Source organism: Calypte anna, chromosome 3 (assembly GCF_003957555.1).
Source record: "Calypte anna isolate BGI_N300 chromosome 3, bCalAnn1_v1.p, whole genome shotgun sequence".
Taxonomy (NCBI): Eukaryota; Metazoa; Chordata; class Aves; order Apodiformes; family Trochilidae; genus Calypte; species Calypte anna.
Genome location: NC_044246.1, coordinates 16,587,078 through 16,611,969, shown reverse-complemented (window position 1 = coordinate 16,611,969; position 24,892 = coordinate 16,587,078). Strand labels below are relative to the sequence as shown.

Sequence of the window (24,892 nt, the reverse complement as noted above, 5' to 3'; positions counted from 1 at the left end):
CAAGTCATGTAGCCAAATAAATGTTATTTCAGCTTGTATCTATGTAAATAGGAGCTAATGAGTTGCTGCATCTCGTGGTGAGCTTGTGATGCGTGGAGGTCTCCAGAGGGAGGATGAGGAGAGGCTCTTGTGGAAAGTCCCCAGCTGTTGCTAGGCAGCACTGCATTTTAGCTTCCTCCTCTGAAAGTCTGCACTCTGATTTGGCAAGGAAAGGAAAAACTGAGGGATGGAAAACCATACTAAGATGTTTGACTGACTTTTTGTAAAGCATGGCTTTATGTGCTGGGTGCAGAGAGCATGTGGTGGCAAGTGAGGTGGAAGTGATTTGATTAAATAGAATAACATTTGATAACTGGCTTTCTATTTATTCATTCTCAGCTGCAAGATCATATCACTGGCTTGCTCTCTGTCCCTCTGTTTTGTCTCTTATGATGATCTTGGACCCTTCCAGTGAAGCTGGAAAAGTGAAGCACAAGTGGTCTTTCTCCCCTTTTCTGTCTAAGTGAAAGGAGGTCCAGAGAACTTCCTCTGCTGATACTTATGCTCCAGTTTTACAGCCTCTCGATAAAAGGATGCTATGTTTTCATTTTACTACTAAGTGCATCAAGAAGTGAGTGTAAAGGATGGGGCTTGAAATCAGGAGTTCTGATTCTCATTTTTATTGCTCAATCCTCCTTTGTCTTGTATATTTTACCCCAGCAGCAGGCTTGTGGCTATCTAGTTTGCCCTTCCTCATCACCACCAGCCAACATTTTACAGCAGTCTTGAAGAAAAGCTTATGGAGTGACCAAAACTCTGCAAGTCCTCACATTGCCTTTCCCTGCACCCCTGGGGTATGTCAGCCCCACCAAGTTCTCCCTCCTTCTCCTCAATCTTTTTCACTTTGTAGTTGTAGGGTGTCTTAAGAAAAGCAGTAACCTCACAGTAAATACCAGCCTTACAATAACTGCTTCACAGCCTGGCTGGGAGCAGAACCCTGCGTTGTTTATAGGAATTCTTGGAGAATTACTTGTTTAGTTGGACAGCACAGGCTTGGGTTAGTTGAGTTCAGCAATTCCCTTTGTCTCCTTCTACCTGGTTTCTGTGAAGACCTGTTGGGTCCTTTCAGGTTAGAAACCTTGGTGCTACACTGACAAGGCAGTCAGTGCTGCCAGGTCAGACCTGGGGGCAGAAGAATCAGGCATGGCTACTGTTGAGCTCTTTGATGAATAATATCATTAGCATCCACCTACTTAAGGACATAGGGGTGTGGGGGGAAAAAAAAAAAAAGAGGTCAAAATTCTTGCATCACCTCCCTTCTCCACTCAGTGCATGCTTGGACAGTGAAATATACTTTCCTTAGTGTATTTCTACTGCCCATGTACAGGTTTCAAGACTTGCTGTAGTGCCCATCTCTTTTCTAGGCATGTAAGTGGGCTGTGAGCGTGCCGAGGGATGGATTTTATATCCATGAGGCTGGCATGTGTAGAAATGGTGGGTGAGTCTCTAGCCCCCTCCCCAAGTTTTGGGCAGCTGTCTTCATTGGCACTGCAAGGACTTTCTCATGGGGTGTAGAATGACAAGGTGATGGAGGACTAGGGACTTCTTGCCCCATCCCCCAGTAGTACTTTGTATTGGAAAAATAGTCGTGTATATTCTCACCTGAGCAGTCTTTAGTTTTATTTTTTCTTCTGAGTTTTTTTGGAGTGATCTATATATCTGGGGGGAATTTTAATCTTTTTGAGTTTCCAAGGTTGTCTTTACCGTGTAGCTTTTATCTAGTCTTCTACTGGGAAAAGTAGGAAGACTACAAACAAAAGAAGAGAGGAAGGTCTTGCTGTTTACTGCCTATATTGGTAAGGTGGTGGTGGGTCTTTCCACAGGTCTTCTTGGTTAAGAATTTAATCTGAAAAACACTCTTCTTGCTTTGTTTAAAGTGTGTGTGTAAGCATTTCCCTGCTCTTGTTGTGGTTTATGCCCAGCTGGTATCAGCCAGGCTTCCTCTCCCTCACCCCACACACCCCCACTGTGCGACAGGGAGGAGGAAATCCACCCAAAGGCTGGGTAATTGAGACAAGGCCAGGGAGCTTTTTGCTCCCCACTTAGAGTAACTGGAAAAACTAGACAGACTCAACCTGGGGAGAAAAAAAAAAATAATCTATCAGGAGAAAGAGGAAACATGACCAGATCATAGTACCTTCCCTCCCACCCTTCCCTTCTTCCTGGTCTGGAATTGCTTCCCTGCTGCCTCCCCTCAGCTGCACAGGGGATGGGCAGTGAGGGTTTAGGGTCAGTTCCCCACAAGTTTCTGCCACTCCTTCCTCTGCAGGGGGAGGACTCCTCACACTCTTCCCCTGCTCCAACACTGTCCTGGTTTGGACCAGGATAAAGGTGGTTTTCTGTTTCTGTACTTTTGCTTTTAGCTAAGTCCCTTGTAAGTAGCTGCACTTGCTGAAACTAACAGCAAGTTTCTCAGTGTCTGTTTCTAGGATTGATAACACTTGATGTTTATAGTTACTGCTAGAGACTGGTATGCAGAGCCAAGGACACTCAGCTCTGAGGAAAACATTTTACCGTCCAGGAGGACACAGAGGCCCCACCTGAGCCCTCCTTTAGGAAGGAACGGACAAGATAGATGCCAGAATTGACCAAACAGAGTATTCCATCCCATATACGTCACACTCAGTATAAATTTGAGGCATCACGTGGGCCGAGCCAGATCTTTTCCTGCTTCCCTTCCTCCCCGGCATCCTGGAAGGATCCTGTCCATTCGTCTGCCTGTGGTCCTGATCCATGCCAGCCCATATCTGTGTGTTCCTGCCTCCGGTTCCCGACTGCTGCCGACTCCAGGAGTCCAGCCTGGACTTTCCTAGGGCTGCCCTACAGCCTCGGTGGTGACGTGAGAGTTATTGGGGGAGAGGGGGGAGGAATGTGGTTTCCATTTTCCTGTATATTTGTATATATTTAGTAATTTTACCTATTTATCATTACTGTTTCATTAAAGTTGTGTAGTTTAGTTTCCAACCCATAAGTCTCTCTCCCTTATTCTCTCTCCTTTCTCTATCAAGGATAGAGAGAGATTAATAGAGAGCGTCTGTTATTCGGTTTAATCGCCGGGCCAGTGTTAAACCGTGACAAACACAGAGTCCCTCTCATGGGAGAGAGTCCTTCAGGAAACCCCTGACATGATTCCTCCCAGGAACAGACTGCTCCAGCACAGGCTGCCCACAGAGTCACAGCCTGCTTCAGGAACAGTCACCTCCCCTGCATGGAGATCCATGTCTGTCCCACCATGGTCCTCAATGGCTGCAGCTTCACATCCGCCCTCCCTGTGACCCTTCACAGCTCCAGCTTCATGCCTGCCCACTGTGATCCTTTATGGGCTGCAGATTCCTGTCTGCCCCACCGTGCTCCTTCAGGGACTGCTCCTCCATGGGCTTCAGGGGGACATCCTGCCATTTTACCATGGGCTGTGGGGAAATCTCTGCTTGGATACCTCCTCCCCTCCTTCCTCATTGACACTGGTGTCTCTGCTCTGGCATTGCTCTCTCCTCCTCCTCTCCTGTGCAGGCCTTTTTTGCAGTTTTATTTCCCTTTCTTGAGTATGTTACTTGCAGAGGCACATGCAGCTTCCCATATCTGCTTGGCCTTGGCCAGAAGTGGGGCTGGGGTTGGAACTGGGGGAGCTTCCAGCAGCTTCTCACTGGAGCCACTTCTATGGACACCACCTCCCAACCCCCCTGCTTCCAAAACACCACTGCACTAACCCAAGACAAGACTTCATGCACCTTTCCAACTGGAAAAGGGTAGAAAACAGGAGCTAGAAAAATCTATTATTTCTTTCAAAAGCTGATGAGGAGTTTCTTCCAGACATGTTTCCACCACAAAGCTTTTCACTGTGAAAAATGTGGTTGAAGTACTCTTTTCAGGAAAACTGTTCTCTTTTGAAGCCTTGTTTTCCTAGTTAGCAGGAATTTTTTTGAATTTTTTTTTAGGTGAAAGGATGATTTTATTTACTTTCCAACTTTCAGATCACTGCCTCCAAACTGGGGTAGAGCTACAACTCACCTTTTTATTTCTGCACTCACACAGAGTAATTGCTGTTTTAAGTACATCCTGTTCCCTAGGTTGTGTGGTTATGAAAACTGTCATGTTTTTTTACAGTATATGGCAAAAGGATTTAGGACTGTGGGCAGGTGCTTTTTACAGTGTTTTTTTTAATTTAAAATAAGCATAATGAAAATAATTTAAGGGAACATCTACATTTACATTAAATAGACTATTTTTCTTCATAAAAGGAAGATAAATTCACCTGCTTCAGGGCAGAGTCTAACCACTAATTGAGAGAAAATAGAGAGAAGCTTCCTTGCAGGGAGTTATTCCATCTCTTTCCCTGTGGAATTTCTTGCATATTCTTTTTAAACCCAGGGATCAGCCACTACCAAAGGTCTCTGTGCAGGCTGGATGAGACAGTCTCTGATTAGGATGACTACTTGATGGCCATCTTTAGTAATTCTTAGTCTTTCATATCTCAACTACCTATCCATCTTGTTTGTTGATTAAATGTTGATAAAAAGAGATGTCCTACAACTTCTCTCTCTGTTCCCTCATGCTACTGCTACTAATCCTTGGATTCTGCTTCTCTTTCAGAAGATGCTGCTTAGGAAGAATTGTGGAGCGAAGACTAGAGTTATTAAAATTCATGTAAGTTTCTGTTTTCTGGTGCTATTCTTTCAGTTTTCCACATGTATCTGTGGTGATTCTCTTTGAACATCTAAGCCCAGCAGATTATTTCTGGAGGCTTCCTGTGGCTTTATGAGCTTTCATATCAAAAGTTTTTAGTCTGGAGTGTAGACTGTAGTTGCAATTTAGGTTAGGTGCTGCCAAGGCTAATACTACATTGGCTTTTTCACTTTGGAGACTGCACTCAAAAGTTCCTTGAAATGAATGAGGAGCTGCACTCTGAGTCTGTCTCTGGTTCCCCATCCTCTGAATCTTCAGCCAGCTTCTCTTCTTTGGGGGTACCTTGGCTTTCTTTTGGTCAGTGCTGTATGATGCTGCAGGAGATGTGTGTGACCTTGTACACTGCAGCCAAAACAAGTGCCTTGAGTCTATTGAGCCCCATAGGATCCTCCACATGTTTGTGATACACAGGCAAAAACATGTTAGGGTGAAGAAAACTGATATACTTTGTGATAAACCCCCTACTTTCCCTACAGTAATTACAGCCTTTTAAGAGGGATGAATGAGAGACCAGAACCCTTCAGGGCTTACACCTTGCCCAGCAGGAAGTGGGGCTTGTGCCTTTGTGTACCTGGAAGTGCCACTGTTTCTGTGCATGCTGTTTGGTGCCCTGGCCCATCACTGCTTTGTGGGTGAATTTGGCATTTGAAGAGAGAAGCAGGTAGAGCTGGCTAGAGCCTTGTGCAGAGCTGGACAGTATTCTCAAACTCCTCATATGGCTTCTGCCAGGGCACTTCAGTCCTGTGTTCCAGCAGCCCCACAATGACCTGGTACTTCTGATTGCAAAATTAATCCTAATTTGTTATGGATTTTCTTGTGCTCTTGCCTTGATTGTTGTCAGTAGAGCTGTCTCCTCCTGTGCCCTGTGAGCTTTCCCCAGGCTGTGCCTATCAGACCTACTGATAGTCTAATCCTGCTGCAATGTTTCAGCACAGCTTGTTTATCACCTTCCTTTATGCCTGCCCCATGTGACTGCTGCTTTTTTTCTGGGTGTCCCTGGACTGCAGCTCTTTCCAGTGCTGATTGGTGGCAGTCCCCAGCCCCTGGGGTTTCAGCAGTGCCTTAGGGGGGGGCATTTCTCCTTACACCTTGAGCTCATTATTGGACTTTATACTTGTGCCCCTGGAGAATCTGAGAGGCACAATTAGCCCTTCTCTCCCTGCTAAGCCCATGTCATCTCATGCTAAAATAAACAACACAAATTGAGAGTACACCCTTCTGACAGATGGCACAGAAGCCACATTTTTCTGGCTAGCCCTGCCAAGTTAGGACAGTGCATCTCTACCTCAGGTGCTCCTGTGGTTTCCATGACAATAGCATATGATACTTCACAGTCTCTTGTTGGTCTGTCATGGTGGCAGAGCATTTTTACTTCAATTTTTCAAGTTACAGCAACTGCCCACTTTTTTGTACCTATCTTAGAAAGGAGGCATCAAGTCCTTGGTTGCATTGCTGAGGTGTCTGAACTCTTGGAGCAGCTGAGAAGGGTCAGTACCTCTGAAGGATGATTATGTGCTCTCATCATATAAAGGGAAACCTCAATCCAGCCTGTAACACATGCTTGGCACAGGGTTCCTTCTCGGTGTTTTCCCAGCAGCAGGGCAAGACATAGAGGACACAAGTTCAAACAAAAGGAAATTCAGGTTGCCCAGAGAAATTGTGGAGTCTCTGTCCATGGAGGTATTCAAAGCATGCCAGGGCATGTTCTTGGGCAATGTGCTCTTGCTGACCCCGCTCTGAGGAGGGCAGCTGAACTAGATTATCTCTAGTGGTGCCTGCCAACCTCAACTATTCTTTGATTTCTGGCTCTTGCCCAGCACTCAGTAATGGAGTCAGGCCACACCAGGGGCCTTAGTTCACTTGGGAAGGCTGTTCTGAGGCTCTACTGAATATGGCCTTTTGCAAAGTATGATAGCAGGAGGCAAGGCGAGAGGCTTGGTTCTCTGGTGCTGAGGGTCTGGTGACGCAGGTTCAGTATTGGCACTTTGTCACTTTGTTGAGGGTGGAAGACAAAGACAGAGCCCTCATAGCAAATGGGTAGATGAGCTGTTACAGGAGGAACCTGACAAGTGTGTCACAACAGGAAACATCACCATGTGAACCAATTTGCTTGTGTCACTGTAGAAACCCTGATGCAGAAGTGTTCCTGTTTCAACACAAGGTAAGTATGTGCAGTCTCTTTCTGAGCCTGAGGTGGCAGTGACATCCAGACAGCGTGCAGCTGAATGGGGATGCAGAGAGAGGACTCATCTGAGGAGCAGGCAGGCTGTCTGATGGTGTATACTAAGGGTTTTAAGTAAGGATCCTTTCTTTCTTCCCCCATTTTCCCTGCTGCTGAATAGCTTGAAGAACAAAATATTATGCGTCCTGTGTGAGGCAGATGATGACAGTGACCTGCTAGTAACATCAGTGAAGCATTTTCATACTGCTCTTGCTGAGGACACTGTCCTCATGTGGTTGTGAGGCAATGCATGGTTTTAAAAATAGTCTGTTATTGACTAATATTTTGGTTGCCTTGACATCTTGGAGCTTTGCTGCCACACTGGGAAGCAAGATGATGCTCTCTCATGCATCATTCCAGTTATACTCTTCCTTCTGCTGAAAGTCTTCCACGGAAAGGTGAGATGGAGACTCAGCATCTTTGCACTCTGGCACTGAAACACAGTTTCAGCCCTGGTTCATTCATGGTCCTTGGGAGTTGTTCTCAAGGAGGTGATCTAGGCTGGGCTTTGCTTCTCCACATGCTGTTTTAAAACTAGGGTGACACCTTGTCATTTTTCCCTGTACTTCAGCTTCCCAGAAGTCAATTCAGGTGATGTTGGATTACAGCCTTTCCACTCAGAAGTTCTTAAATGGGTTGATGGGACAGTGATGTGACACATCTATAAACCTAGGCAGATTAAGGCAGAGAGATTAGTAAACTTCTCAGATGTGTAGCAGCTCAGTCATGTTTGAAATGTTTTCAGGAATAGCAGCTGTTGATGGGTCAGAGCCTGACTGTAAAGAGAAAATAATTTAAAGTTCTCTGTGCCACCCCTTCACCCCCTGAGTAAAGGATAATGGAACAAGAGAATCAGCCTCTGCAGACAAGGGAGCAGAGACAAATTGAAGGTGACAGTGTGTGTATGAAGTATGGATTTGTAGAATGATATATGTAGCACAGTATATGTCAGTGCAAGGTGAGAGGTAAATGTGGGCCTACATGGGTGCTGCACAGTACGGTGGGTGATGTGTGTGTCTGCAGACTTGGTCGCTGGTGCCCCAAACTGTCAGCCAGTGTAATGTCTAACTGGAAGCAAAGTGCTAGATATCAGTGGGATTGGGTACACGTGTGTGTGTTTGTATTTTAGGATGATGCAGTTGGATGTTAGGTGGAGATATTTCCTTAGCACTGGAAGGAGGATGGCTGTATGAGCACGTGTTTGCAGGGTTTAACTAACTCTACCCTGCACCAGGCTTGGTCAGCTGTAGCCACAGCTCTGAATGCAGAGACCCATCTTCCAGAGTCTTTCTGTAAGTCTTCTGTTCCCCAGGCCCTCTTGGGATGAGGGTTAGAAGCCTGTAATCTTGTCCTATTCTTGTTCTTCCTTCACAAACTCCTACATGCAGTCTCTGAATGGGATTGGTGGAGCTGGGCTTATCTCAGCAGCAGTAGGTGGGTAGAAGACACAGCTGGCAAGCCCCTGAGTATCTTGACAGCTCTTGTTGGGACAGGCAGAGAGGCAGGAGGGATTTCAAGGTTAATCTGATAACCTAGTTGATCAGATAGATATTTTCTGCTATGTAAAAATAAAATAAGAATTTTAAATCGGAACATAAACCTCTTGTGCTCTTGCCTTGATCTTATCAATGTTGAGAACACCCTCTGCTTGGATAGGGGCCAGAGTTCTGGAATGACTTCCCTATCTCTTATCTCTTGTGTCTGCATCCTATAAGGCCATTGTAGAAACATGCTGGGTTCCCTTCTAAAACAAGTGACCTTTTCAGAGTGGAGCTGAGCAGTAGATATGCTGACCTGAGCCGTCTTGGCAGACACCTGAGCTAGTCACAAACACAAGACATAGTAGGTGACAGAGCAGTATTGGTGCAAACCTTTGTTTCTGGCTGCACAGTAAGAAGTAAAGATTTCTCAGAAATAAGAAGAGTAAGAACAAGGGACAACACGCATATGTTGTCCCTTCCATCTGAGGCTCTCAAGGTGTTTTGCAAGCTGTGCTATAGTATGTCAGAGGCAGATAGACATCATGATGGCAATTTCAGAACAAGTTAAACTAAGAAACCAGCAGAGAATGTGACTTGCTCAAAGGGAGTCAGTGTGAGGGGAACTGAAGTCTGGCTTTGAGCTGTGTCTGTATTCATACCATATCATGCAGCTCTGAAGTCTCAGGTAGCAGAGATCCTAAACTGCAGTTTGCTAGCAGTTTGTCAAACCCTCCTGGGTGTCTTCAATTTGTGACTGAGAGCCTAAACATGAATCTGCCCTTTAGAAGCAACATGAGGGACTTCCCTTCTTGATGATCTGCATCCTTGGGTTATCTGCTGGGCAAAGGCCCCTCATGGAAACTGTAGCACTCCAGTCCCTCAGCTTGGATGGGCATATCTTTTTGAGCAAAACAGAGGTCCTCTGCTAAGTGAGAGCACAAATATCTATTTGCTTATTGGCTAAACCAGTTCTCTCCATGTTCCTCCCAGCCCAGCCACTGTGCTGTCTGCTTAAGGTCTCAGTGCAGTGATAGCTGGTGCTGGGGAGCTATAAGTTGGAATGGTCTGGATAATTTCTGACAAGAGACTTGCATAGAATGGTTGGGGTTGGAAAGGACCTTAAAGATCATCTAGTTCCAAATCCCAGAGCTGCTTCATCATGGGGAAGGATTAAGTGTACCTCAAGGATCAAGGTGGGAATGCCTCTGTCTGTTAAAAACAATCCCAAACAGTAGCTACAGATAATTGTTTTATCTACCATTGCTTTTATTGGATTTCATGGCAAAGACTAACCAGCACTCAGCCTGTCCATAGCAGCCAGAAGAGGGACTGTCATGTCTCTCTTCTGCTTCCTTAAATAAAAGAATTTTTATTGCTGCCTGCTTTTCATAAATTTCTGCCATAATCCATGCAGCTATTAAATTGTGTAAATGCTTGCAGAATAGACACTGGAATAACCAAGAACTCTGAAATCCAGACAGCACCATGAAAGTTAGTGAATAATGAGTGAGTCAGGAGGCTGACATCCTGTTTTCAGCACACTCTGGGTATCTGATGTGGGTTGTTGATCTGATTTAAGAATGAAACTATGGGGAGGGGTAGAAAGGAGTTTAGGACTGAGGTGCAGCCCAGTGACTGGCTGCTCCCAGGACAGCCCTATGAATTGGTGGTGGCTGTGGCTGGTGGGGCTAAGGGTCTGGGAAGTGGTAAGGCATGTTTCACAGAAAATGGGACAGATTTTGTGATTTTTGGCTCACCTTGGGTGTTAGAGAATAGAGCGGGACACCGTTTCTGGCAAAGCTTGAAGTCCAAGATGGCAGATCAGGCATGGCTTTTACCACTCCATCCAGGCCCATTGCAGCTGCTCCCTGCTCCTCTTTTTGCATGGCTGGGGGAACCTGGCACCCATTCACCCTCCCAGTCTGCAGAGCTGTAATCCTCTTTTCCCACACACCTCTCCCATTACACATCTCCTTCCTGCACTTGATTTCCACAGCTGGGGCAGTTTGTCCAGAGGCAAGCACAGTGTGTCAGCATCCATTTGCAGCCTGTTCCTGCCAGGGTAATTAATACTCACTTTGCAGTTTTAATTTTTGTTCCCTTTAAATTGAAAGCTGTGTGCTGCTCTGTGCCAGCCTGCCTGGCCAGGAGTGAGGTTGTCCTGGCCTGATGGAAACTGGAAGCTGCACGTGCCTAAGGATGCACCCCATGTGTCAGCTCTGTGAGAAGCATGGTCATGGTACCTGGGGTTCCTGGCTGAGGACTGAGAGCAGACAGCTCTGATTCCTCTGGAGGGGGATGTTCCTGCCACACAGGGAAGGGATGGAAAAAGAATGTGAAGGAAGGAGATGACAAGGTAGTATCCCATGTGTACAGACTGCTAAGGATTCTACCAGGGTATAGATGAGAGATTTAGGGACAGATCATGCCTTGGCAGTATCTGTTCTTGCTTAGAGCTCCTCTCGTGCCTGGTCTTCCTCCCACTTAGGCAGATGCAGACCCTGGGATGTGTGTAGGAACTGCTGCAGGTGTGTGCAAGGCAGCATGGGCCATTTCATATGAGCAGGAGAGGAAGGGAAGAGAGGGCACAGCCCACTAGTTGGGGAATGTGATTCATTTAGTTGTTCTTAAGAGATCTGTGTGGCCCTCAGAGCACAATTTTCACCATGACCCTGTAGTGGTGAGTTTCCCAGGTTCACCAGGGTGCATTGACAACCTGCCCCTCTGAATGACCCATCTGTCCCTTTTCATCGTGGAGTCTCCTTCCTTCAGATTGTCAGGCAGGCAAAATCAAAGCTTGCAGTCAGCTTTCTCAAAGACACATCTCAAAGCTGTGTGGGAGAGGAGAAGAAAAGCTTATTGCACTGGTGCCAACAAGACCCAAATCTGAAGTTGGCCTATTTCTGCTTTTGGGCAAGTGACCAGCAACCATCTGCTAGGCTCTTTGAAGTACCTTCCAAAAAAGTTCAGTGTCATCTGTCTGGTGGCACCTCTCAAAGTCTGGTAGTTGCCATGTGACAGCTCTGAATGCATATTTGCAAATGTTAGATTTTTATATATATTTTTTTCCCTAAGAGGAACAGTGATGTGTTTATAAACTATTTGAACTGGTCTTTGCAATGTGGTTGCATAGAAGGAAGTAAGCATTAGGCAGCCTTATTCTGTTAGAGGAAGGGAGGCTTTTCAGCCTTGTAGGGAAGGATAACAGAGAACACAGAAAAACAGCGCTAACTGCAGTGTTTTGTTCTTCCTTGTCAGAACAGTGTTTGGAGCTGATCTTCTTTTCTTGGAAGGGAAGGGAGAAAAGTAGTCTCAAAACCAAGTTCTGCCATAGTGTATCATTTAACTATCCCCTGAAATTAAACCACAAATGAACCTGGAGGTGGAGGAGAGACTTTTAGAAGGGCAGGTTTTTGCCTTTGAAAAGTTATTCTTTGAGCTGCTCCAGGTCTGTGACTGGAATAAATTTTCAGAAGCCCTATTGGAATTAATGAAGCAGCAGTTAAATGGGAATTGCTGCTCCACTGGAGAAGCTGGTCCTGCTTGTCAGCTACTGTTTCTTGAAAACTGCCTGGAGTGAGACTGTTAATTGAAAGGAAATCACCTCTCATCAGAAGGTCACAACACCTAGATGTTAATTAGCTCATCCTGCCTTGCCTGACTGAGGTGTACATATCATACACAGGAGAAACTGAGGCACAGATGGTGGGAAGCAGCTTTGCCAGTACTGTTTGGAATTAGAGATAGCTAGGAGGAGGCCTGAGGGTGCCCTTTCCTTGCTTGTAGCTCATGGTTTCACACACTGAGGTGTCACCATTTCATTTCTAACCACCTGGCAGGGGTGAGAGGGAGGAAGACAAAGTGGAATTAAAAGCAGTGTACTTGTAAATGCTCCACTGTGGAGTCTGACAGCCTCTACCTTCTCTGTGTCCTGCTTGAATATTGATACCTCTGGCTCTGCCCACTCCTGTGCAAGGTGACTGTCTCACAGGCAGGCAGCACTGCAGGCAGCACTGCAGGCAGGCAGCATTGCAGGCAGCACTGCAGGCAGGCATCTGTCTTTGCCAAGGCTCTTCTGGGGATTTATTTCTTTTCACGCAGCGCAGTGGTGGGAATCGGATGCGCCTTTACAACTTGCAATTACATGGTGCCTTTCACCCCAAAGGACTTTTAACAAGTGACTCTACAGACTGCAAAGGGATCACTCACCCACTACTGAGAGGAATCCACCACTGGTAGGCAGCATCCTTTAAACAGAGCTCAGCAATGTTTCCCAACTGTCGGGGCTCAGAGATAGGAAAGAAGGGACTCCTGTGCTGGGTTGGCCCTGAGCATAGGGGCCGAGCACACAAGCTGATCCAATCTTGAATCCTGATGGGATACTAGAGCTCTTATGAAAGAGGACCAGGGTATTAAGTGTGGCTTAGTTTTGTATCACCCCTAGCACACCACTCCCTTCTAAGAGTTGTTGTGTTAGGTAACTTCATTTCCCCTCCTTCTCCTGTGGGGATTGTCATTCCCACAGCTGAGTCCACAACTCTTGGAGCTGTGCTTGCTTTTGCTTTGTCTGAAGAGAAGAACCACCTTTCTGTGGCACCATGAGACAAAAATTAAGTGATATCACAATCTGCATATGAGATTTTCCCAGACTTCCTAGGTGTAGGGGACTGGTTCAAGGTGGATGCAGGTTTGTATTAGTAGATTTACCCTTTACCTATTTATCTTCTTGTGTGCTTTCTCCTTGATGAAATGTTCAATTATGTTACAGATGTATTTATGGAGAAGTTGCCTATTTCTGTTTTCTGAGGGCTGCCAATATTACTGAAATCCTGGATTTTTTTTTGTGGTATTTAATCTCACAGGTGTTCTGTGTGACACCTGCATCTGGTCACTATCTGTGCCATTTTTAGGTGTGCTTCTTTGTTAATGTGCTTCAGATATGTTTCAAGCCTGTTGCTTATTTGCCACCTGTATTTATTTAATGGTAATAAAGCAAATGGTGACCACAGAATGGGTTTGCAGCAGTATATGCACAGGTGTATGCATATAAGGGAAGAAATGTGTGTCTCAGCACATGCTGACAAATATGTGTGACTGAGATGGTCTGCTCCTAGTTGCTTGGAACATCTTAACACAATAAAACTCCCTTAGGAGCTCATTTAACAGAAATGAGGCAGCATAGGTGTCTGCAGGTTCTGAAGCTGCCCTCTGCTCTGGGCAGCTGTACGAGCAAGCAATGAGCTCTGCTCTCTTGGACTGTCCATGGATGCTGGTGGCCTTTGGGGCCCTGCTTGGCTTGAGTTAAGATGTGAGCAGACAAGAGATGTCTGAGTGGGAACAGCTCTCCTTGTGATTACCAAGACAGGAAGAGGTCTGTGTGTCCAGGGAAGGGCAGCGTGTAGTGGGGAGACCCTGAGGCGTGTGAGAGCAGGTGAGTGTGTATGTGCCAGTGTGCATCTGAGCACATGTGCCTTCCTGTTGGCAGCCCAGTGCTAGTATCTGAGGCTGCTCTCCAGCTGTGTAAATACATGGCTTAACAAATTGAGGGCTCTGGTTAATGATTGCCATTAGTGCAGGGCCCATATTAGGCTCCATTTTGTGCGTTACCCAGCTGCCCAAATGCCATTAGAGTGAACGCACCAGCCTCTAATGTCAAGCTTGGAGTGTTTGTGCTCCAAGGAGCTTCTGCAGAAGCTGGGCCTGGGGTACCTCAGCAGGAGCTGTCAGGCAGGTTTCAGCAAGCTCCCTGGGGTGCCTGCTGCAGTAACAGCAAATCTTAACAGCCCTCCTTAGTCAAAGCAATGTCCTGGGTGTCACAGGCTGGCACTGGACACCCAAGGAGAGAGGGTCAGGCTGGCTAGGATGCTTGTTCGGACTATAAGGAGGCAGCTGGCCCAAGCAAGGGGGTGGGAGGAATGTGTTCCCCTCTCTGGCAGCCAGCCCTATCTGTCTTCTTTCTGGGAATACATCTACCCAGCTTTGCTTTGCACTGCTCATCTGAGCCAGACCACCACATGCTGTGATACCAAATGGTGTCAAGGACTGCGCCAGATCGAGTCTTGTTCTCCCCAAAGCAAAACAGGAGCTCCAAAGAAAGCACGCTCATCTCCAGGAAGAGTGTTTTGGTGCTGGTGCTATTTCTTTGCTCCAGCAAGATCCCTAACAGAGGTGCTCCTCTGCCAGTCATGGAGTAGGTGCAAGACAGGCCTCAGTACTGCTCAGGGTTATAAATGCCAGCAGATCAATCAGGATGCCCCCATGAATGACAGCAGTTGCATTCCTGCCTCTCCTATTAGTGCCTGCAGTTGGGTACAGAGCCCTTCTGACCCTGCCCTTGCCTGCTGTTGTGGATGTGCTGTTGAAGGCCAGCAATTATCTTGTGGCTGCTTGAGAGATCTCATGACAAAGAAGCAGGATTGGGTGCAAGTTTGAGCTTTACTTGCAGCTGCCTGACCCACCTGAGAATCTCTGCATGCTCCTGTGTCTTCTGACATCCCCGTTCTTCTCCTCAGCCCTTGTTCTGTGCTTGTCTCCCTTGAAGTGCACTGGGAAAGCTCTCTGCCCCATGCATTGGCCCCAGAAGGCAGCCCAGAGAGAACCCCAGGATGCATTGGCACCCAAAGCCTGGTGAGTTTTGTTGATGACTTTCATCTGTCCTCTGGACCCCTCTTTCCCCAGCCTCTTCTCCATCTGCTGTCAGCCAGAAATGAACTGATTCAGCTGCCTTCCCTAATCCTGTCTGGCATTTCAAAATGGAGGGGACTGCCAGGTTCTTTGTTCCCATTCCCTCTTGGCACTGACAGGGGACCTTCTCTGCTCTGGAGAAGGACAAATGTGCTGATTTATTCTGCCCCTTAGCTTTGAATAGGGGTTGCTATGTTACCCTCCAGCTTTGAGGTTTGCCAGAGCACACACCATATATAACCCCACAGCAGGTGGCTATTGAGTAAAGGCCCTTAAATCTGCCTCTCTTGTTTCTTATGCTGCTGGCCAAGGTGTCAGGGGGGATGTAGCAGGGCATGAAGCATGTAGCTGGCTGAAACTCCAGGTACAGCTGATGCCAAGCACCATGTTGGTGGTTTCTACTCTCAAGTGCCCATCTTAATTTGCAGAGGAGGTACTGACTAGGCAGGAACATGCTAGCCATACTGGCTTTTAAGGAGGCCCTTTCTGACATAAAGGCTGCCCCATGGGGCCAAGCTGAGGCCAGGATCCTGGAGACAGGGGCTTCCAGATCCTGCTGCAGAGACTGCAGCACCTGGGGCCTGGCTTGGACACTTCTGTAGCACTCTGTGATTTGGTGTGGTTGTTTGAACAAACCTGACAATTTGAACAGCTTTCTGGGAAAGGTTACCTGTGCTTGTCCTTTGATAACAAGTTAAAACCCAGCCAGGGCAGAGGCAGGTGGCATGAAAGCAGCACCTTGCTCATGCTGATATTTGGTTTCAGCAATCTGATAGACCTGACTTTGAAGTGCCAAAATGTCAGCTGTCTTAAAGAAGACAGCAAAGTTGATGGTTTTTCCTAAAAAGTGTAATTCTTCTGAGGAACAGTCCTTTAGTGCAGACTGAGCAAGGGAAACAATGGACCTTGCTAGGAAAGGCCTAGAAGCAGCAGAGAGGTACAAAACACCAGAGCTCAGGCCAGATGTCTTCTCACTGGGTTTTTTCCGGCCCCCATGAAAACAATGGTCAAGTCCTTCCCAACAGGGACTGGAGTGACATGAGAGTTGGGGACATTTGTTTGAGTTTCTGAGCTGCTGAATTCTCCATCACGTGGCACTTGGTAGCTCACACATATCCCTGGGTAATGAACTTTGCAGGAGCATGATTAAATACTCTGCTGGCCCATTGAGCAGTAAGATCTACTCTGCTGGCCCATTGAGCAGTAAGATCTCCTCTCCTGGCCAAAGAGTGACTGAGGGAGTGCTTTACTGCTGCTTCTGCTTGCTTAAGGAAAGAAAAAATGTTCCCAAGCAGGAAATGGAAAACATTTCATATTTAAGTGGAATCACTTCCTTGGCACTGTAGTTCCTCTGGGATCTATAGTCTCATCAGAGCCTAGTGGGGAACAACATTTCTGTTCTGTCACACAGCACAAGGAACACACAGGTTTCTGGCCTTCTGACTCTGGATCTGTTCTGACCTTGCTCTGAACACCGGGAGCAAAAGGGAAGGAGGGAGTATGTTTTTGGTGGCCATGGTACAAATGAGGCTTTAAGTCCTTCATGTGGGATCTTTTTCTCCAAGCATTCCCCAGCCTTTCCTCATTGAACTGGGAAGTCTGAAGACAAAATTCTGGAGTGTTTCAGTGTGTCGGGGACTTCATAGATTCAGAAAGAGTAATTTGTAAATCCCTCCTGGAGAGTGTAGAATAAAGGAATGTGTCCTCAGAGGTGACCTGGTTTATATCCCTGCTCTAAAAGTTTAGTAGATCCTCCTTCAAGGCCAAGTGAATCAGAATTTAGCTTTTTCATGTTATCTATGGACAGTGATGCTGTTCTGACTTTGAGACTCTAAGTGCATCTACAGGTGCCATGAGTTCTATTCACATGGATCCCAGAGCCCTCAGTCCTGGAATGGGGATGCATTCTTTTCTCTTGAGGGGTAGGAGCAAGAGAGTAAGAAAAGCACTTCACTGCTTATGTTAGTGCCATTTGCTTCAAGTACAATAAAAATCACTCATTTGAGGAGGTGTAATTGTACCAGAAAGGGACGTGACAAAGCACTTGAGCAAGAACTTAATTGTTTGCAGCTTATATGAGCACTGACTTCATCCCTCTTTTTATTCCCCTCCAGAGCATCAGCGGAGGCCGCCCGCCGCCCCACTTTGTGTATGATCCCTCCACCTTTGCCTTCCGGTCCCTCAGCACCTTGAAGCCGCTGAGCCCGATAGCTCCAGTGGAAGAACCATCATGTGCCTACTGAAGGAGTTTCTCCAAAAACCTCAGGAACTATCAGCCAACCACCTGCCTGGCAGGGAGAAAGGGAGGTGGTGATACCCAAGGGGATGGGTGAGAGCAGAAGAGGACAATGACACATCTTTGCAATACAGCCTCTCTGGCAGCAGGAAGCACGTGGCTTTGCAGCAGTGCCTGTTTTCCTATCATTGCCATATCTGAGTAGTGGCAAAGGGTGAGATGTTAGTCTTTTGGGGCACAACAAACCAGTCAGGCCCGGAAAATGTAAGGTCAGACACCAGGGCAGTGTCAAACACCTGGTGGTAGTTGAAGATATCCCTGAGGAGTTCAGGGGATAGCATGGCCTTACACAGCAGGGGTGATTGATCAGAGTGAAACCAAACCAAATCAGTTCCCCAGGAGTACCTGATCATTCTCCCACACAAAAGTGAGCTCAGGATGGAGAAAAGAGGCTCTAGAAGGCTGCCTGCAAAGCAAGAAAATCCCTCGCTGACACTGTTACTGTTGGATCTACTTCAAGCTCTCTTGTGTGGAAGACCTTAGGAGAGGGAGGTGGGAGAGGCCAGCTGGCAAATCTAGTTGCGTGTTCCAGCTGGTCTGCCAACAACTCGGTGATACCTAAAATGGGTTGAAAGTTGTAGATCAGGGATTAAGATTCTAGAATGGAGGGTCTGCATTCAGCCATCCAGGGAAACATAGTGGCCACTTTCAGTTGTCTCAGCATCATCAGAGAGAAGTTGATGGAGTGGAGTGTGCTCTTGCATCTCCTCTTTGCTGAGATGTCTGTGTCCTGGATTATGCAGTACTCATCCACAACTTTGTCCTCCTGCCCTAGCATGATTCTGAAGGTAACTGTATCACCAAACTCAACCTAAAGTCTCTAGCAAGCTTTTAATTTCCCTTTTATGATGGCTAATAAATTCATGTAGACCCACCTTGTACCAATAGAACAAGTGTTCCCAGACGTAGCATGGGGTGGGAGAAAGGGTCTCTTTTTTTTTGCCATCTGTTGATGATAGAAGAAACGGGAGGGGAGTTTGGGTGAGACTGTGGGATATTTTTTCTACAAGCAGTCCTAAGGCAGTTAGCTACCACTGGACTGTGATTGAGATTTGGTCTTGAGGTGTGTGTGTATATGCTTCATGCTACAAGGTAACAGCTAATGGGACAAATTCTCACCTTTCCTGGTGAGGTATTTCCCCTTGCTGCACCTGGGAGGGAGAGTAACCTCTTTGTCTATGGTATTCCCCACCTTGAGCCTCTGTCTAGCAGGTACAAGAGGGAGTGAGTAGTTTACTTCTTGTCTGGATCAAGAGGAGCAACTATGAGTAATACAAAGTAATTTAAAATCTGCTCCAGTGTGGAGGTCTTTGATGCGACTCTGGATGAGACCAATGATCAGTCCAGCTGCCAGCAGGAGGCCACACAGTGAACCAGCATTCACTGGTTCTTTCTGGGCCCTTCATTGAGCCCCAAAGGCCACTTAGTCCTGGGGACCTGAATCCCTCACCCCTGCCCTCCTCCTTCCCCAACCTCCTCTCACTCAGGCAGGCAGAGCAGCTGGGCAAGGCCGTGAGGAGATACCTGTCCTGATAGGCCCCATCTCTGCATGTTCCTTTGCTCCAGATGATCACAGTCCCTCCACCAGCAGCACCTCCAAGAGGTCACTTGGGTTTGCTGGTGAGGAGCCTCTCTGGCAGAGCATATTGGTTCCCTGCAAGAAGTCCTTTCAATAGAGACTGATTCTTCTGCCCATTCCTTCTGCCCTCGTAAAGACTCTGCTTGTCTCATTTTGCTGGCACTCCTCAGCTTTTTAACTGCTGCCAGATCAAGCTGACCAGTGCAGAACAGGAAGCGTTGACCTTTCGGACCAAATCCCTGTGCTCAGGAGAAGGGACATCTGTAGCCTGGTACCCAACTGAAGAGGCACATTCCCCATGCAGATGGCTGGGGTGGCAGCCCCTGCATGGCTTCATGCCCCTGGGCTTTGCTTACTGAAAGCTGCTGAGGTGCTTGGCTCCAGAGATGTGTTTTTGCCAGCCTGTGGGTGCAGCAGGCTGCCTCCCCCTGTGTGGGAGTGGGGGACAGGGATGTCCTGCCAGTGTTGTTGCCTTTTAGTACTTTTGTAACTTTTCTGTCTTTTCTTATTCAATCAGAAGGAATAATAAAAACGCAACAATGAATTAAAGTGTAACAGCTGCTATATTCCCTCCTCTGGTGGGTCTGTTTGTCATCTTCTGCGTGTTTGTGGGCAGGGGTTTAGGAGGGAATGAAATAGAGTGAGCTGTGACACAGCACTGCCAGTCTCAAGTGGCTTTCAAGTGACCTGCTTATTGCTTGGGGGTTGAATGTGACCTGGTTGGAGGTCTTCATCCCTCCAAAACAGAAGGGTGGATGCCCACACAGCTGGTCTTTAGCTTATAATTTTAGCCTTGGTAAGTCTTGCAACTCTATCCCAAGAATCTCGGCAGCCCTTTTGCTTACAGCTGGGCCCTCATGCTCTTTCACAGCATGACTTTAGCTCACCCCTTCCTCTGGATCTTGCTGTAGAAGCTCCATCTCAGGTACTTGCAATGCTCATACTAATGCTAATACTAATACCCACCCCCTTGTTAGCTCCTTGAGCTAATTCCCATCTCTCCCCCACAGACTTGGCTCCCTATCTTAACCAGCATCTTAGAATGCTATTACTTATGTCCCCTTTCCCAAGGCCCCCCAAAAGAAACTAGCTTAAATTCCCTTAGCAGTCCTACTTAGACTCATTCCCAGGAGGCCTTTTCTGCTCTTCCTTCCAAGCTCCAATCTCCTCTAGGCTTCCTGCCATGTCTCTTATCTTGAAATCCTCCCCTCTCTGACAGCTGCAGCTCATTGTTAATTGGCTTTGGCCCATTTTCCAAGCATTGCAAGGTGGACTTGCTGCCTCCCCTAAGCCCTATGCTCTCATACCTCCCATACAGAATTTCCTTTTTCTCATTTCTGTGATGTTTCTTCCAAAAAAAGCCCGATTGTTCAGTGGTGGCCCCCACTTCTGGGGCCCCAGATGCTGTTCAAAACCATGGTGGGCTGCTATGGCACCACAAACCCTGATTATCTGGAGTCTTCTGCCAGGCTGAGCTTGTTTACAAGTCAACAATTGTGCAGAGAGGGATGTGTTGACCTTGTATCAGCCAGGTGTAGGTATGGATGCCTGGTGCACCAAAGCCAGAGTGCAGCGGGCAGAATGGCACAAAGCTGCCATAAAGCTTTGCAGTGTGTGCTCAGTTAAATCTGTTGGGGTAAGCTGGGGTGTAGAACTGCTTATCCTGCACCCAGGGCATGTGTTCGGGTTAAATCAAATCAAATCATGCCCACCCCTCCAGTCCCTCTGAGAGCTAAGCCTCTGAGCTAATGACAAAATAGTGCAGGTGTTGTGGTAAAACATGATAAACTTTGATATGGTGTCACAGTTTAGTGGTTTGGGCAGACCAAAAACCAGAGGTCAAAATTGTTCTCTATTACCCCACTCAACTTTCCCAAGGGAAGATAAAATGGGAATAAAGACAGAAGACTTAAAGTTTGAAACTAAAACATTTACCAGAACAAAGGAAAGGTAGTAACACACAGGATAAGGAACAAATATATAAATATAGATACAACCCAATCTCGATGCTGGCCTGAGGGCCCCTTGTGGTAGGGCCAACTCGCAAGGGGGCTCCACAGCTCTTCCCAGCACCTCTGGATGTGGATTCTGAGGAGCAGTGTTCAGATGGGGATAAAGGAGCACAGGGAAAAAGCAGCAAAGCGCAGACCGAAGGAAAGGGAGGAGGGGCTGTGGTCTGCCTGAGCTGCATAGAGTATGGGCAGGGAATGGGAGGGAATTGACCCCTTGGTGATCAGTCCCTACAGAGTCTGAAAATCCTCCTCCTCTAGTTCCTCATGCTCAAACTATGACTCTAAAGCTAAAAGAAAACAGGTTAGTGGTATTCCTGAAGATCTTATTGGGGTACTTTTCAGCAGTAAGTTACCAGGATAGCTGACAAAGGATGCTGAGAACATTGGCCTCCTTTGGATGCCAGATTCTTTGTTTGACAAAGACCACTGAGGAAGCCCTCAGCAGAAACCAGGGAAACACCACCTTAGTTGTGCTCTTCCAAAGGTTGTTCCTTGATGTAGCCACTGTGGCTGCCTCTGGCATATGTCAGCGTGGGGCTGTTCACCCCTGTGGCTTGCCAAACACCTTGTGCAAACACCCCCTCCACTGCTGGAACAGGCAGGGGCACCGTCTGGGCTGTGAGCAAAGCACTTTGCAAGCATGGTCAGCTTAACGTAGGTCCCTCAGGAGCTCTGGTTTGTTGGAGCTGCCAGCTCCAGAGCAAGTCCTCCCACTAGGTTTGGGTTTTGGCACAGTGGGGGAGCCCGTAACTTCTAAGATCAGACCTTGCTCTGCTCTGAGCAGATCTTGCTTGAAGACATACAGGTGTTTTCCTTCAGAGCAGAAAACAGAGAGGACTGTTGTGCCAAGGTGTGCTGAACTCACCTGACTTAACCACCTGTAGAAGGGTGAATGGGGACAGGCGGCTGTTTGAAGAGCTTAGCCAAGGCTTCCCCATGATTTAAGTGGGACAATTTAGGCTAATATTGTTCTCCAGTTAAAGTTAGTTAATTAGTTTAATGCTGTGGCCTTATAAAAATAACAGAAATGAACCAAGCTCACAGCAGCAGCAAAGTGAGTTGTTTCATGTGTAGTCTGAGACTTGTTGAGTCCCTTTGCAGACAGCACACAAGATTGGCTCTTCTTGTGCTGTCCAGACATTTTTTTACAGGTGTGTGTGTGTGTACAGACATGTAACAACTTCAGGTCATTTCCTCTCATCCTATGCTTGTTACTTGAGAGAACAGACCGACCCCCACCTCGCTTCAACCTCCTCTCAGGTAGTTGTACAGAATGATAGGGTCTCTCCTCAGCCTCCTCTTCTCCAGGCTAAACAACTGCAGTTCCCCCATCTGCTCCTTGTAAGACTTGAGCTCTAAACCCATCACCAGCTTTGTTACCCTCCTTTGGAAACACCTCAATGTCCCCCTTGTAGTGAGGGTCCCCAAACTGAACACAGTATTTGTGGTGTGGCCTCACCACTGTTGAGTTGTGGTTGGTTGGTTGTGGCTTTTATATTTATGGCATGGTAGGAAATCTTGGAGGAGTAAAGGCAATAGGCATTCATGAGAACAAGTGTGGGCCTGGCTGTACCTCTGGGGCATGGGCAGAAGAGTTTGTGCTGTTGAGGGGCATGAAGGAGACCGTGTGCTTGTGGGTGTCTGCAGATGGTGATGCACGGAGGATGTACAAATAGGTTATGTATGCCAAGGCAAGGGTAGTGAGTATTTCTTTGCTGTTTCTGCAACCTCAGCCATTTGTGGTAACAACTGGAAGACTTTTGCAAAGAATTACAGCAGTAATAGTTAGGAAAAGTGAAGAAAAGAATTATAGATGCCTTATCTATGTCCTTGAGGCACTTGGGATCTTTCACTGTTGAATTACACAGAAGCAGGCACCTGGACAACCATGACCCAAAACAAAGTGCCCTCATTACAGAATAGAGAGTGATTGTACACTATTCCTTCTCAGACAAGGACTTCAGGGACATAAAATAAAAGTAGCAGGTGGCAGGTTCAAAGCAAACAACCAGAGGCAAATCTGCACAGAGCACAGGGTTGTGCTAGAGAAGAACCCTATGCCACAGGACGCTGTGGCTGCTCAATGTTTATGCAGCTCCAGACTTGAAAAGAAAGAAAAATGGAAAAAAATACTCCCCAGGAAACTCTGCCTTCACAAATGCTACTTCTGGTTGAGGAAGGTGGTGAGGTCAGAGGTGGTGAGGTCTGGGGTGGGTTGCTGTGTGCACCATCTCACCCTTGTCTGGGACAGAGTCATCTCCTGTCAGGGTTCGGGTAGGTTAGTGGCTCCAAACAGACACAGGCACTCTGATTCCTCAGAAAGTGCACTCTTGTAATTAATAAAACCAGTTGAACTGTATTTTGTTTTCTCACTTAATGTCTTGGTAACAAATGTTCTAGACAAAGCCTAATCTCACTTTCATCGAAGCATGGGGCAAACCCCCCATTGCCTTCCCAGGAAGTGAACAGAAGCCTTAGTGATGACTTGGCCCTCATGATTTTGGCCCTTCATGAGTTGTGGATGAGCTGATGCATCTGCTGAGCTGCTGGAAGCAGGGAGTAGCTTGAACCCTGGGCTGCTGACTGATCTATCTGTATGGCTGCAAACTGGCATCCTACAGGTCCTGTCTGCCCACAGTATGCAGGTGCTGGATCCCTGCTAGGAGGACTGCAGGTCATCAGGTCCTGTCTGGCATCCATCGTGCCCCTGGCTGCAGCCAGACTGAGCCTGAACAGGTCACCATGTACAGAGGATGGTCACAAGGGCTTCCAGCTTCAGCTCAGGTTTCCAAAGCATCCCCCTCTCAGCAAGTCAGGTCTGTATGGGGCAGCAGGCTGGTGTCTGTGTGCTATAGCAACATGAGTTTGGTTTGAGCCTTGTCTCAGGCTTAAAGTATGTACATGATATACTTTGGGGTATAGGAATGAGTTAGGAAAACAAGAAGTGTCCTTCAGCAGTTGGTAACACTCGTGGGCTATGGCTGCATAGAGTATGGTAACACCATGGCTCTGCAGAAGTGACATCAGTGACGAGGAGGGCATTCAACCATGTTGGTAGCACACCATTTCCTGAGCTAGATTTTAGTGAACTTACTCAAGAAAGGGAATGAGGAAATAGAAGATGTAGATGCTTTGACAGCTGACTCTGGCTGTAGCTGCATGCCAGCCTGGCAGGACCTGACCACATGTTTTCAGTTAACCCAGGACAGGATGTGCAGATAGCTCCAAACACATGAGAAGCCCAAAAATCTTGTTTTCCTTTTTTTGTGGCTGCTCACATCAGTGCCTGCTGTAATAATAGCTCTGTTTGTTAGTGGGTTGGCCAGCACTGACTGCACGTTCCCATCTGATGTTCACAGCACAGTATCTTGGTGGTCAGATGAGTGGAGGAACTGGGTGTACCATGAGAGAGGGGTGCAAAGTTGGGAGGGGAGAAACAGAGACAATAAATCCCTTTGACAAGGAAAGTGGTCACCACCTGCAGCAGGAGGAAAGTTACTTTCTACCAAAGGGTCCCTTGGGAGCTCTGCTTTTGTCACTGTGGCACATCCTGCAGACACCCCAAGATGGGTTAACCAGCATCTGTCCTCCATGTAGCATGGCCTTAGAGCACACAGGGGGGTCTCACAGGCATTTGAGGGACCCCACTGAGTGACCCCATTTGAGAGACTCCCCTGTGTTGCTGGTGAGACACCTGTCCTTATGTGCACACAGCACTCCTTTTTGTCCTCCTGGACCTACTCCTCTCCCTCTGTGAATGCCTTTCCTCCACCTGACCATGTCTTTTTCATGGCCTTCCCAGTTTCTTCACTCTCTCCAAGTTTCTCTAAGACCCTGCAGTGAGCAGACCCAGAGGCTTTGGGGACTGTGTCTTGGTGCAATTTCTTTTCCCTCAGT

At 47.2% G+C, this 24,892-nt stretch overlaps 1 protein-coding gene across 6 annotated transcripts in view; it reads left to right on the top strand.

The window, feature by feature from the left end:
* The window catches only part of LOC103530912, a 59,422-nt gene extending 39,875 nt beyond the window's left edge, over positions 1–19,547 (top strand). For 2 of the 6 annotated variants that reach the window (XM_030448158.1, XM_008496516.2), the window contains 2 exons: positions 4,630–4,683; positions 17,223–19,547. In XM_030448158.1, the coding sequence (XP_030304018.1) occupies positions 4,630–4,683; positions 17,223–17,351 (183 nt within the window). In that variant the 3' untranslated portion in view covers positions 17,352–19,547. Of the gene's footprint in view, positions 1–4,629; positions 4,684–6,846; positions 6,871–14,965; positions 15,052–17,222 lie in introns of those variants that run through there. The other 4 variants (XM_030448160.1, XM_030448159.1, XM_030448162.1 and 1 more) reach the window with 4 other exon arrangements.
* Positions 19,548–24,892: the final 5,345 nt, after the last annotated feature.